Source organism: Melanostigma gelatinosum (genome assembly GCF_949748355.1).
Source record: "Melanostigma gelatinosum genome assembly, chromosome: 21".
Classification (NCBI taxonomy): domain Eukaryota; kingdom Metazoa; phylum Chordata; class Actinopteri; order Perciformes; family Zoarcidae; genus Melanostigma; species Melanostigma gelatinosum.
This window is the reverse complement of record NC_136654.1, coordinates 3,753,577-3,767,548: the sequence shown is the minus strand read 5'-3', so window position 1 is coordinate 3,767,548 and position 13,972 is coordinate 3,753,577. Positions and strand designations below refer to the sequence as shown.

At 43.2% G+C, this 13,972-nt stretch overlaps 1 protein-coding gene across 1 annotated transcript; it reads left to right on the top strand.

The window, feature by feature from the left end:
- Positions 1-4,372: 4,372 nt before the first annotated feature.
- LOC306794870 (somatostatin receptor type 2) lies at positions 4,373-5,392 on the top strand (the record flags this gene model as incomplete). The annotated part of the gene is made up of 1 exon (XM_079293103.1): positions 4,373-5,392. The coding sequence occupies one exon, from the start codon at positions 4,373-4,375 to the stop codon at positions 5,390-5,392; it is 1,020 nt and encodes a 339-aa protein (XP_079149229.1).
- Between the last annotated feature and the right edge of the window lie 8,580 nt (positions 5,393-13,972).

Below are 13,972 nucleotides of genomic sequence, written 5' to 3'. Positions count from 1 at the left end.
TGTCTGTGACAGGACAAAGCCCCGCCTCCCCTCGCAGCCTATTGGTCAATCGCTTTGACAGAAGAAGCAGCAGTGGGAGGGATTTAAATATGATGAAAAACGCCACAGAGTTTGGTAAACTGATGAAGTTCAGTTCTATTGTTTTTTTTGTTTTTTTTACATATAAGAAACATGATGCAAGAACATTTCACTGCAAGAACAATTTAGTGTCTTATCAGAGATTAAATCAAACATATCCCAGTTGCATAAAATTCAAAGAATCTGAAACAGGAGAAAAGACTGCAAACCAACACAGCATAATGCGACAAGCAGTGTCATATTCTAATGAACAGGTCTGTGGGGAGAGTGGTGCATGTATAGGGTTTGGACAGTGGTGGAATATACTGCGTTTAAATACAACTTTGAGAAACGTGTACTTTACTTTAGAGTCTTTATTTGCTGCCACAATTCAGAGTGAAACATTGTTCTATTTAATCCACTACATTTATAAATTAAGTAAGGGGGGGGGGCACATGTGTGGACTTTCTGCTGGCTGACAAGAAACTGATTCTGGGAATGTTGCTGTGGAATTTCCTCTTCCCAGTGAAGGTTTTCCGGATTGCTACTCTCATTCACCTGTCAGTGGTAATTCCTAGGCATGTTGACCTTTGACTCACAGACCGATCATCAGTAACTGATTCAAGCACTGAATTTGATACTTCCGAATTCTTGCATAATCAAATCGTACTGCAGCAATTATGCTGTCACAGTCACACTGATGGCTATATGAATTCAAAATTGTATTTTCATCACAACCAACCTTCCAAACACATACATTGTCCAATCCAGCAAACTTCAAGACTCAGTGGTTCATAGAAAGCCAATGGTTGCCTGAATATGTGGACACATGTGGACACATGTCCATTTCTGGTTTACAGGTTACAAGATACTGTATCTATTTATGTATTTAGTCCTGAGACAAGTTGACCAATATATATGCAACATATCTTATGGATCTATTGCATTATGATCTCTCTGGGGATAAGCTGGTCTTTCTGCCTTTTCTTTAATGGATTTCTGTGCTTGCAGGATTATTGATAGGCTGTGCATAATGGTGGCTCAAGAAGGAAGCAGTGACTCTCAGTCACTGCTTCTTGCTCTCGGAATCAGCAGTGATTCCGAGAAACGGACTGATGTTTACCTCTGATGTGTAAGACCCCCGCTGTTTTATGCTAATACGACTAATATGCTAAAAACTCCTGCATTGGAAATATCCAAACATGACATCACGCTGCTCATTGTTTGTGCCGTTTTGCATCATAATACCAGGAATATACTACCAAGGAAACATTTAGATGGAAGATAAAAGAGTGGTAGTGCATCAACCCTTTTGCTTTTTTACGGTGTTAATGCATTTTTTAAGAACATGTTTTCCATTAGATGTCTTAAAATACTTGAAATCACCAACCATTAGGAAATATGTTAATATGCCACCTTGGATACAATAAATCCATCCACCAATGCATTTAGATGATGCAATGACAGCCGTTTTGTATTTTATTAATGAAACACAGATGTTGCAGTGCAGTTGGGATCATTGCTCTGCAAACATTCCCTTAAATGTTTGACATTTTCTGTGTTGCAATTGCAGAAAGCCCGATTTATATTACTCATGAGTACTCCGGGTTTATAGGCACTGTTGCTGGGAAACAAAAAGATGAAAATAAGCTGATACCCAGAAACAATTAACAAGACAATAAGACACGTGGAGTTTCCAGATTCCTTCTCTGGCTTCCTCTCACTTCCAAGTATGCAGAAAGCAATTTGTGTGTCCGATTCCTATTTTACTGGAATTCCATTATTGCATGCAAGCTGCAGATGGTCTCTGTGTTTTAGTTACGGCTTTCTTTTAAATTCACTTGAGCAGCATGGCTCTATGGGTGGAAATGTCAGCCTGTTAAAAGCTATTGAATCGATTGCCATGAAATTTGGTCCAGATATTCATGGTCCCCGCAGGATGAGCACAATAGACGTTGGCGACCCCTTTGACGAAACCTATGATTGATATAGCGGTTCAGATTGAAACATATTGACAAATATGCAAGGTCCCTTTAGGATTAATCCTAATGTTTTTGGTGATACTGTGACTTTTACTCTAGAAACACCAGCAGATCAAAATTCTTATTCAGTGAAAAAGCTTGACACCTATGAGATAGACTGGTGCATCATTTTTACAGACATTCATGATTCCTCGAGGGTGAATCTTGAGAGACGTTTTTTTGGTGAAATGTCTTGACAAGAATGGAATGGCTTGCCGTGAAATTTGCCACAGATGTTCATGGTCCCTTGAGGATGTATCCTGAATCCTTTAGTTATCCTCTGAATTTTACTTTAGCAGGTGGTAGACTTGTTGTATGGTTTACATTTACATTTTGAGTTTCAGGCGGTCACCATATCATGCTTATCTGGTCTCTGCAAGACAAGAGTAAGCGCCTACTTCTTAAGTATACAATGTGGTTACGGTGTTCACTCTAAAGGAGTTGCGTTGGAAGCGGACACTGGAAGTAAAAACCTTGTGAGGGGAAGAAGAGAAAGGACAGTCTCGAACAGTACTCCTTAAAAGCTTCATTTCTGATAAGTTGTAAAGGAATCTCTTCGCCTTGATTTTGGCAATGTGAAAGATAAACTTGGCTCGTGCTTTTGTTGTCAACAGCTCTGCTGCACTTGGATATTGATGACAGCATGTCTGTCTGAACACCACGGTGAAATAGTGCCCGTGAAATACGAAGCTGTCAAACGTCTACGAATTTAGCACCATGAAACAGTGATTCCAGTGATGTTTTTACGGGGGTCTGGGGTCTGCTTGGGAAGGTGGGCCTCCCTGTATGAAGTGCTAGTCTCCAGAGGGAAGTTAAGCCTCAACTCAATCAGCAGTTTAGACGACAAAGGCATTTCTTCCAGTTAATTGGAACCGGTCAAAAGCCAGAGTGAAGATATGTCTTGCGATATCTCTGAGGAAAACTGTGGCATCTGACGAATGAGCTCTCAGATATGATCTTTGAAATGAGATACAATCACTGGATAGGTGTTGAAGTGATGGGAAGAACGGACTAGTTTTGATTGAGCTTTGCTCGCGGTGATGAAGGTGGGTGGCGGAACACACTGGAGGTTTTCTGGGGGAAGTGCCCGGGTTATTCCAGCTATGCGTGTCAGAGCGGCAACAGGATGGAGGCCATCGCTCATCCAGAGTCTTTAATCTTGCCAACCCCCCCGCTCACTCTTTCCACTTTCCAACAATCTACCCATCTCATTCCCTCTCTTTTACCTGAAGGGCTTTCTCCTCTCGCCTCTGTCTCCTTTTCACCTTTCGCTTTTCCTGTTTCACCACTTCCTTTGGTGGAGTGACAAAAACAAGGTGGTGGGGTTGGAGGAGGACGGAATGAGTCGAAGAGGCAAAAAAACAGCATCCCATGTCAAATGTCAAAAAAACAAAAGCCCTGAAAAAACACATGGCAGACTTCTCTTTCCTGTCGGAAGATTTACTGGGTCTGGGTCTGGGTTGTAAAGGTGGGTGGCCCGAGCAACGAGATAGTGTTATTATCTGTGTGTGTGTGTATGTTTAGTTGTATGACCCCCCAGTGAACTGTGGTGAGACAAAATGAATGGTGGGGAGGTGGGGTGAAGTAAACAGAAGCAGAGGGGAGAGAAGAAAGAGTGGAGGGAGAAAAAAGTAATGAAAACAAAAGTATTGCAGCAGATGGGGGCCAGGGTTTACCTTGGAAACAGCATTACGGCAGAGGAACTGGGGGAGTACTGAGGAGGGGCGTGAGCCAAGCTGGAGTTTATCTCCGGAGACTGATGAACAAGGGGTGAGGGGGAGGTAGGAGGGTTGTAAGTGTGTGTGTGGGGGGCTGGGGGGGACGACACACTCCTCGCACACTGTGGGGGGAAAACATATAAAAGGGCTCCCGGGGAGAAAGAGTGGTCAGGCAAGCGAGTGGCCGTCCTGCTCATTTCCACACTGTTGTGCATCCCAGAGTGTGTTTACGCGAGTGTGCGTGCGCACATGTGGATCAGAGGGAAGCGTGCCGACGACCCCACCACAAAGGAACGCACTTTCTTTTTCTTTTTTAACAATTGACTGGATGGGGGGGGGGGTCAGTTGAAGAGTTGCTGAATCTGAGAACGGTGTTTGATTTTCAGGTTTTGTCGGTTGAGTTGTTTGCTCCTCTCTCCCTCTGAGTACTCTTAACTGCACCACGGGGACTGGAGAGGTGACTCTTGAGCTGCTTGCAGAGGAATTTGATTTTGTCCCTCTGAGCTGCCACTCCTCTGACTGTTACTTTGACTTTTTATTCTCTTTTTTTTTAATTATTGGATGGTCTGAGGCAGAATGGACGCCTTATCTCCATCAGATATAGACTACAATCAGACATATGTGGATGATCATTCTTTCTTTGAGAACAATATTGATGGCTATGGCATCTCCATGGCCATACTCTACTTGGTGGTTTGCATCCTGGGACTAGCTGGGAACTCCCTCGTCATTGTCGCCATTTTGAAATTGGACAAAATGTCATCTTCCACGACCGTGTACATATTCAACCTGGCTCTGGCCGACGGACTCTTCATGGTTGGTCTTCCCTTCATCGCGAGCCAGAACTTCCAGAACCACTGGATGTTTGGCGACACCGTGTGCAAAGTGGTCATGGTGCTGGACGGCATCAACCAGTTCACCAGCGTCTTCTGTCTGACGGCGATGAGCATCGACCGCTACATGGCGCTGGCCGACCCGCTGCGCTTCGCCCGTTGGAGAACGCCACGCCGGGCCAAGATCGTCTCGGCATTCCTGTGGCTGTTCTCGCTCCTAACCATCCTCCCCATGGCGCTTCACTTCTCGGCCGATCGAGGCCTGTGCATACCGGAGGTCGTTTCGGACGCCTGGTGGCTCGGCATCTTGTCTTACACCTTCGTCATGGGGTTCGCTTTGCCGTTCGCTGTCATGACGGCCTCCTACGCGGCGCTGCTGCTCACCCTGAGGGCCCAGCGGCTCCGAGCGCCGCCGGCGAACCAGGAGAGCCACCGGCTGGAGCGGCAGGTCACCGGAATGGTGGTCGCAGTGGTGGTGGTGTTCGGGATGTGCTGGCTGCCGTTTTACACCTTCAACTTCTGCTCTCTGTACCAAACCGGCGCGGTGCTGCCCTTCGCCAGAGCTTTTGAGTTCGTGGTGCTGCTGTCGTACTCGTGGAGCTGCGCTAACCCCATCCTCTACGCCTGCCTCTCCGACACCTTCAGGAGGCACTTCCGCATGCTCCTCTGCCCTGCCACCAAGTCGTCTCCCAGCATGCAGTGCAACACTGAATGGTATGACTTAAATGACACAGGTGTGCGGGATGTGACCATTCTGGCGTAGAGAGACGACGAAAAACAGATTTTACTCCATTTCCTGTCTTGATGCACTGCATGATACTTTTCAGCTTCTTTAAAATGTGTTACTCGTTTGATGGTTTGCAGATATGTGATACATTCTGTTTTCGTTTTGTTTATGTAATTTCCACACTTAACTTGGAATGTATAAGTTGTACATATTTTCTTGCCCTGGGCGATCAGATTTGCTGAATTTGAGGTTATTTTGTTCACCGCTCAAATGTAGGTGTATGATCGGTGTCTGTAGAGATCGAGAGATTTTCAACACACTGTTGATCACCCGGTTGAGTGTAGACTGGGAATCTTTAAGTTGACCCTCTTCTCCCTGGGGAAGTGAAAACGTTGCCTTCGTACTTTCTCATTTCTCACAGTTTCTACCACAGATCATGCATAATTCAGTTTGACTTCCCATAACACAAATCCTCCTGCGCCGTCTGACTCAAAACCTACAATTTGTCCTCTAATAACTCTGCTCCAATGCATCTCCCCAGAACTAATGAAATGAGGCACAAGAGGGATGAAGTGTGGACAGGTGGAGTGTAAACAGAATAATGCGGCTCAAATGCCTGTGGCCAAACACCAGCACAAAGACACATACACAGACAGCTACTCGACTCCCACAGCTGGATTATGTCCTGGTGTGGGAGTCTATCAGGCGTGTGTGTGTTTGTGCCTGGGTGGCCGTGTTCATGCACCTGCGCACAAGCATGTTGGGAACCTTGTGTGCCGCAGGCGTACTGTGGTGTTCTGCTTGAGCCTGACTTGGCTAAAGGGATAAAGGACAGGTGAACACATTTGCTCTGTGGATTTTGGCACATCAGTTTTTCTGTCTTTTTGGCTGTTAGGTATAAGAAAAAAAAACGTAGAAATGTCACCAGTTGAGAAATTTAAAAAGCAGTCTTGGGTTTAGCTTGTTGAAAAGGAATTGGGAGGAAACCCAAGGCTTTCATAAAGACACGCAGAGGGATGTCATCCATCAAGTTATGCTTTTCATGCACAGCAATAGCAGTTCCATGGCTTTGGCTTTAAGACTCATTTCTCCAATCAGCAGGCATCATGGGGGATTTTACTGACAGGGATCAAAAACACATACAAATCAGGAATACACAGACCCAAAGTGTATCCAATCACAGCATTTTTAGCCGATCAACAGCAGGAGATACATAAACAGAAACCCATGTTTGCGCACAGATCTGCGAAAAAACTGTAAACAGATCATACGCCAACACCCTCGTAAAAAGTACATTTGTAGAAACAGACGTAGGCTGTTAATTATCAGTGATGTAAATATGTATAAATGAGAAAATGATGTGTATGTGTGTGTGACAATCTGTATTTTGTTGACAAAAACATAAATGTGTTAGTGTACAAAAGAGAGTGCCTCATTTTAACCACTCAATGTAATCCGGTTGGGCTATGCATTATAACGAGGCTGTTGATCACGACATGGGGCTGGGACGACACTTATATTGATCATATCGTCACTCTGTATATATATGAGCATTTCTCAGATGCTACTGCCAGATTGACTGTAAATAAACATCGTTGCTTGTGTTTTATTCGTCTCTGTTGCCATACAAGATTAACACGATGAGTCTTGCTGATTTCATTTGAGTCATAGCAGTCGTGGAAAGTCACAGTGAGTAAAGTACTACACTTCAACTATGAAGTTCTTTATGAAGTATTTCTATTTTGTGATACTTCTATTCCATTACACTAGAGAGGGAAAAGCAGGACTTTTACTTTCACAAGTATTTTCACATTGTTGTACTTTTACTCCAGCTAAGTACGTCTCCCACAATATGGAAGCGCAATAACAAAAAGAAGCATGTTTGTGAAATGACTGAACTTCTTGAATTTTCTAACTTCTGTAGGATGAACAAGCAAACGTCTGCTTGGATACTCTTCCCGGTGGGCATTCTGTGAGCTGGAAAGACTGTAAATGTCAAGCCCGCTCGCTGAGACCCACTTGTTTCTTCCGGCTTTTTTTTTTTTTTTTAAAGAGCTAATAAACCCCTGCCACATCTCCTGAAAGTTTAAAGAAGCTCATGTGCCTACGGCATGGAAGAATTTGACGGGCAGTAAGAGGAAACAAAGTTCAGGGTTTAGCCCAAAAGCGCAAAACACTCACAAACGTGTTTTATTGCACACGCAAAATATGTATCATACTAAAATTGGACTGACATGATATCATTAGGGCCTAATTAGTTCCTTGTGGTGCCTTCTCACGTTTTAATAATCTTTCAGGGGTTATCTGTCTGGGAACATTGAGGTCGGTGGAGGCGGGGTGAGGTGGTGGAGTTCAGGAAGGGGAGAGTTTAGGGCATGTGGACTGTACAAAGTCTTAATCCCATTGGCTGCACCCAAACAGAATTCTTAACCCAAACCAAAAAGGCGCAGGTCTTGTGACGGCCACAGGTGCTGACATTTTGTCTATGAGTCTTGGTCCTGATGTTTTCCATTTGGGAGGTTTTTTTCAGACCCTATAGCAGAAAACACTGATTCATTTTTCAACATTATGAGCCTCTTGACACATTTATAATTATATAGTCTTATATATAACTTGGAAGTTTTTCAGATCAATAAATAAATTTAAAATAAATAAACGATGGTCAAATAGAAAAAATCGCAATCGTTTTTTTCGGCTGCTAAACATTGAGAGTCAAATGAGAAAACCATTGAACAAATTAAACAAGCGAGATAGAAACAGTGAATTAGGGAGGTTCAGAGGCGCTAGTAGGCTAGTGGTTCCCCCCTGTTTCCAATCTCTATGCTAAGCTAAGCTAAGCTAACCGGCACACTGGTCGAGTCCAATGTGAAACCAAAAGTCAACGCTGACACATTGTAGGCTACATGACTCAACTTCCATAAAAATAAATACTTATTCTAACCCCAACAACAATCTTTTCTGAACCCTGTGAATTAAAAAGTGACGCCAAAGTGTGCCGACAGGGCATCTTTATGTGGCGCGTTGGGAACTACAATGTTTAGGACCTGGAAGAGAGTATAACGCAGAACTACCTTTCAGGTCAGAAAAAGAGGAAGCGTTAATGTAGCAGTTGCGTACTCTCCGTTGCGTTGTGTTTAATTCAGGACACGATATCTTTTGATGGCTCCAACCAGACGTTTATTCATCGGACAGAATATAGCTGGTAAAAGACAGAACAGCTTCAGTGACTCTCATAGACAACGTTGTGGTCACAAGCTCCAGAACACTGTTAAATCAAAAGGGACAACTACTTAAGCTAACTGTGGTTAGCATGTTACTCATGCTAAATGCTAAATGCTAAATCAGTTAAAACCATTTGCTCTAGAAATTATAAATTAAAACAATTATACGAACAAAAAGGGACTTCTAGACATCTCTATATATATATATATATCTACATATATATGTATATATGTATGTACATCAGACATCGAATGAGATGTTTCACAACGGAGCTTGTCACAGGTCAACCTACCATGAAAACAGCTTCAGACTTGTTCATGAAAGCTGGGCGCACCACTAGAGTCTGCAAGCAGCCAGCAGAGGGCGCTGTTACACACAACCCACTTGTCTCCATGGGGAACTAATGATACGTTGTAAATGATATTTAAACAAGGAAATAATATGAAAATGATAAGGATTAGCAATAACTTAAATAATATAGTAATACTAGCAACCAATGGCCAGTGATGGCAAGTGGAATCATTAACTCTGTTACATTAATAAGAAAGAAGAAGAAACCATTTTTATTGTCATATATACATACACGAAATTTGACTCCTGCATTTGACCCGTTAAGACGGGAAAAAAAGATTTTCATTCCAATAAAAACAACCAGCTGTAGTGACAAAAGCAGGAATTCGATTTTGCTGAACGATACAAGATGTACAATGTAGCGTCGCGCCACAGTCCAAAAGGTCACACTGATTAAAAGGTCTGGTGTGTGTGTGTGTTTGTGTGTGTTTCCTTCATGTGTGTGTTGGTCTTCAATTCATGCACTGAGAGACAGCAGTTATGTCCAATGATCTTTCTACCTCTGACTGATCCTACTTCATCCTCTACGTGATTAAGACCAGATGCACACTGTCCGAGAGGTGTCTCAGCAAGGAATATTGATGGGACCCCTGAGAGACGTTGTGTGTATGAGTGTGTGTGTGTGTGTGTGTGCATTTGTCCATGACACGATCAGAGGAAGAGATCAATAATGGTCAATTAGGAAATTACATGGTCCACTCTCTGTCAGACATTTCCTCATTTATTTTTTGTGTCTCTTTTTGTTTCTTTCTCCTCCTCCATTCCTGTCATTCCCTCGTCTCATTTCTCAGCAATGTATTTATCTATTTAAATCTCTCCTGCTCATTTCATGCTGATTGTGCAACAGTGCTGAACAACAGCCAACATTTGCATGTTTATGACAAAAACAAGACAGCGCTGAGCCAGGGTTGTATTGCAGGGGACAGACAGCAAACAGAACATACGATCACTTTGCTGTGAAAAATGTGAAATATGAACTGAGTTCAAACTGTTTTGAAAATGTTTGAATGGCTTTAACATTTGACCAAAGGTAAGGGTCTAATCTCTTGTCTACGATTTGCTCGGCACATGAAGCCTACAAAAGCAACTTGGTTTTATGCAACACATCCTAATACCTAAACAACAGAATAGGTTGTTTACAGATGACTTCCAAAACCACATATATTACCTTTGGAGAGGACCATGGACAGGCGCACGATATGAAACAGTTGCAGTTTCAAACCCATGGTTAACATTGTGAATTCAACAAACGTACTGGGTAAGGTTCAGGCAACAAAGCTGCTTGGTTAGGTTAAAGCAACACAACTAATTGGTTATGTTTGGGCAACACAACTACTTGCTTAGGTTTATGCAACACAACTGCTTGTTTAGGTTTAAGCAGGATAACTGCTTCTTTAGGTTGAGGAAAACTACTTGGTTAGGTTAAAGCAACACAACTAATTGGTTATGTTTGGGCAACACAACTACTTGCTTAGGTTGATGCAACACAACTGCTTGTTTAGGTTTAAGCAGGATAACTGCTTCTTTAGGTTGAGGAAAACTACTTGGTTAGGTTAAAGCAACACAACTAATTGGTTATGTTTGGGCAACACAACTACTTGCTTAGGTTTATGCAACACAACTGCTTGTTTAGGTTTAAGCAGGATAACTGCTTCTTTAGGTTGAGGAAAACTACTTGGTTAGGTTAAAGCAACACAACTAATTGGTTATGTTTGGGCAACACAACTACTTGCTTAGGTTTATGCAACTTAACTACTTGGTTATTTTTAGGCAACAAAACCAACTTGGTTAGGTTTAGGCAACTACTTAATTAGGTTTAGGCAACAGAACAGCTTGGTTAGGTCTAGGCAACATAACTACTTGGTTAGGAGTGAGCAAAAAATACTATTTAGTTAAGTCAATAAACATTGATCAAGTTTGTAATAAGCTTCATGCGCAGATGACCGATACAAGGATTTTGTTCGCGAGGACGGCCTTTTTATTATGTAGCCTACTTGCGAAGCTACCTAACGTTCCAATTTTTGAGAAACTGTATGAGGATAAAGGAAGCTTTGTGAAGCTCTAGCTTAAGCTCAGTCAGGAAGACTATACTCTTGCATGCCTAAGCCCATACTTTGTTTCTCATACATCAACTATTCTTCCCTCATCAGTCTAACTCCCTTCACCTGTTCACTCACCTGCCTCTGATCACGAATCAAGCCCATACCAAACGCATACAAGGAGATGAAAACGACAACAAAGAGTCACAAAACAACTAATATCTGAACCCAGTAGCTAACGTCCTGACCACCACGGTGCCTCTGGGGTAACAAACACCCTGATAACGGCTGTCCAAGCCAACACTTCCTCTTCCGTTCACCGGCCATTGTTAACAGTCCGAAGAGCAACTAAACGCGAAAATTAAGTTGACGTTTCCGTTCACATGAATGCTGATAAATAAAATAAAAAAGGTGATTCCTTCCACCTCTTTTGCTCGCCACACAGACCGTTTACCTGCATCCACCCAAAGCCCGCTCAAACGTGATCGGTCAATACTACTTGGACTACAAACGGAAACCGGAATATTTCCGATACCAAAATCTCGTGCGGTTGCCTACAGATTCTGCAATCACATACGTCTGTTTGTAGAGATTACAAAACGACTGCAGAAGCCACAGTTGTGTCTTTTACATGTCTGTGCCCAGGGGCTTATTTTGTCAGAATCTATCCAAAGGTATAATATTAAATCATGTAAAGTAAACTTTAATGTGAGGCAGAAAAACTGTCCAGAAAATTCTTCTTTTGTGGTTTTTTGGCCGTCACGGGGGGATGGGAAGGGAACTCAGGTAGAAACGTATTCAAAGAAATAATCAAAGCTCTATGACCCTGAGGACCAGCCATTTGTCCGTGCCGTGCAATCCAGTTCATGCGCAGCACTCTCGCCGTCACCAGCAGTCAAGGCGATAAACAGGACATGTATCATGTCACAATGCTTAAATCCTCGCTGGAAGACTTTCACAACAAGCACGGGGTCAAGGTTCCGCGTTTTGCAGCAGCATCGCATCAGTCATGCGTCGGAGATGGTGTTTGTGTGCTCAGTTTGCCAGCGGCCATGAAATGTATGTGAAGCCGGTGGGGAAGAAGGCAAAGGCATGACAGCTGAAAAAAATGACAGCATTATAGGCGTTAGGATGCGGAGGGGAAAATAAGGGAGGACAAATATGGCTCGACACTTTTCTCTATCTGCTTCACTCTTTTTTTCACTCTGATTGAGAAAAGAAAAGTCCAGTCCATGTTGTCTGTAGCTGGGGAACATGGAAGCATTTCTGCCGTTATGTATCGCTCACTCTGCGTTGGGAAGGGCGAAGAAAAATAACAACAGAAGACCATTTTTTGAACTTTTTAAGCTTTAATGGACATTTCCCCTTCAAACTAGGTTGCATGTTGACTTAGACTGGTGTCAGAGTTGAGGGGCAAGTTGTGGACCGATGACGTTCAAAGCTATGTCGTAATATGACATGTTGTTGACTTGAGCTCTGCTTTGCTGATACCGTGTACAGCAAACGGGCTAATTCACTTCATTTGTGTGACGCAAAGCAGTTTTAGGCATTGCAAAATGAGTTTTATAGCATGAAATAAACTACATAAATGTGAAATTAATGAAAATGATTGTGTTGCTGTCAAACCCAAACCCTGTTTCCCTGTCTGACACCGTTTCGTGGATGCAGGGAGTGATTCATTTCTTGTGACTTTTCAGCATCCACTGTTGTCGAAATGTTGATTGTTTCCCAACCATATTCTGAAAAAACATACTCTTTATCTCAAGGCGAATTTTAGGAGCAGTGTGATTGCCTACCAAGTCAATGGAGGCACACGATACGACCCAAATTTGCCTCTGGCGGTGCACATTGTTGAGCGACATAATTGCACTTATCCTTAGACTTTGAGATGAAAGGCTGAATATCGTTTGGTTTCGAACAAACCCAGGTCTGTTGGTCCAGTTAGTGCGGCTCATTTGGGCGGGTTAGAGCTGTCAATCGATCCGGTGCGGATCAAATATCACAACCAAGCCCAGTTGAAAAGGCGGGTCTCGCTCTCCTTTCAAGCTTACTCTGGTGTGGTTCGTTTGCTTTTACACCACAAACGAACGTGGGCTGCAGAAGAGCGGGAGACTGCAGCAACCAGCGGAGCCAACCAGAAACCAGAAATGTCAAACCAACCCTTTGATAATGCTAAAATGCTACAATGCTGACATCGCTCATTTAACCACTTTGGCCTCGCTGATCGTTTGGAAATGTACCCGAAACTCTTGCAGGTCAGATGTGGTCCTCAGTGACGCACCACAATGAACTCGCCCAGGGAACTTGTTGACCTCAAACCACAGCAAACATACACCTGAACCCCCCTGACTGTCCACCGGTTTACAAAGAAATACTGACGATATCACAAAGCCTTGTTTAGCCCTCTGAGCAGCTCCAGTCCTCATTTAGGACAGAAACAGAACGATTAATCTTTGATAGGACAACAGCTGGTCGTAATAATGGCAGCACTTTTGTATGTTGAGAGAAGTGGCACGACATTTTTCTCACGGAGAGGTCGTGGAAGATGCCCGCCATCTGTACTTGCTGCATTACTCCTCCTCTATAAAGACGGGAAAAAAGGGGGCTGCTGAATTGGCAGTGGAAGTGGAAGGCCTGGATATCATTCTGTGTGGAATACAGCAATTATTTAGTTTTGCATCTCAAACTTCCATGAAAACAACATATTTTGATGCAGAGCTGTGAAAGTCCAGGTAGCTATTCCACCTCTCGCACATCTAAAAACAGTCTGCTGCGTGGCATGACTGAGCACAGTTTGTAGCGAAATTAAAAAGCTCTGTTTATGACACATGGCACCAGAAAAAGAACCATCTCTCTCTCTCTCTCTCTCTCTCTCTCTCTCTCTCTCTCTCTCTCTCTCTCTCTCTCTCTCTCTCTCTCTCTCTCTCTCTCTCTCTCTCTCTCTCTCTCTCTCTCTCTCTCTCTCTCTCTCTCTCTCTCTCTCTCTCTCTCTCTCTCTCTCTCT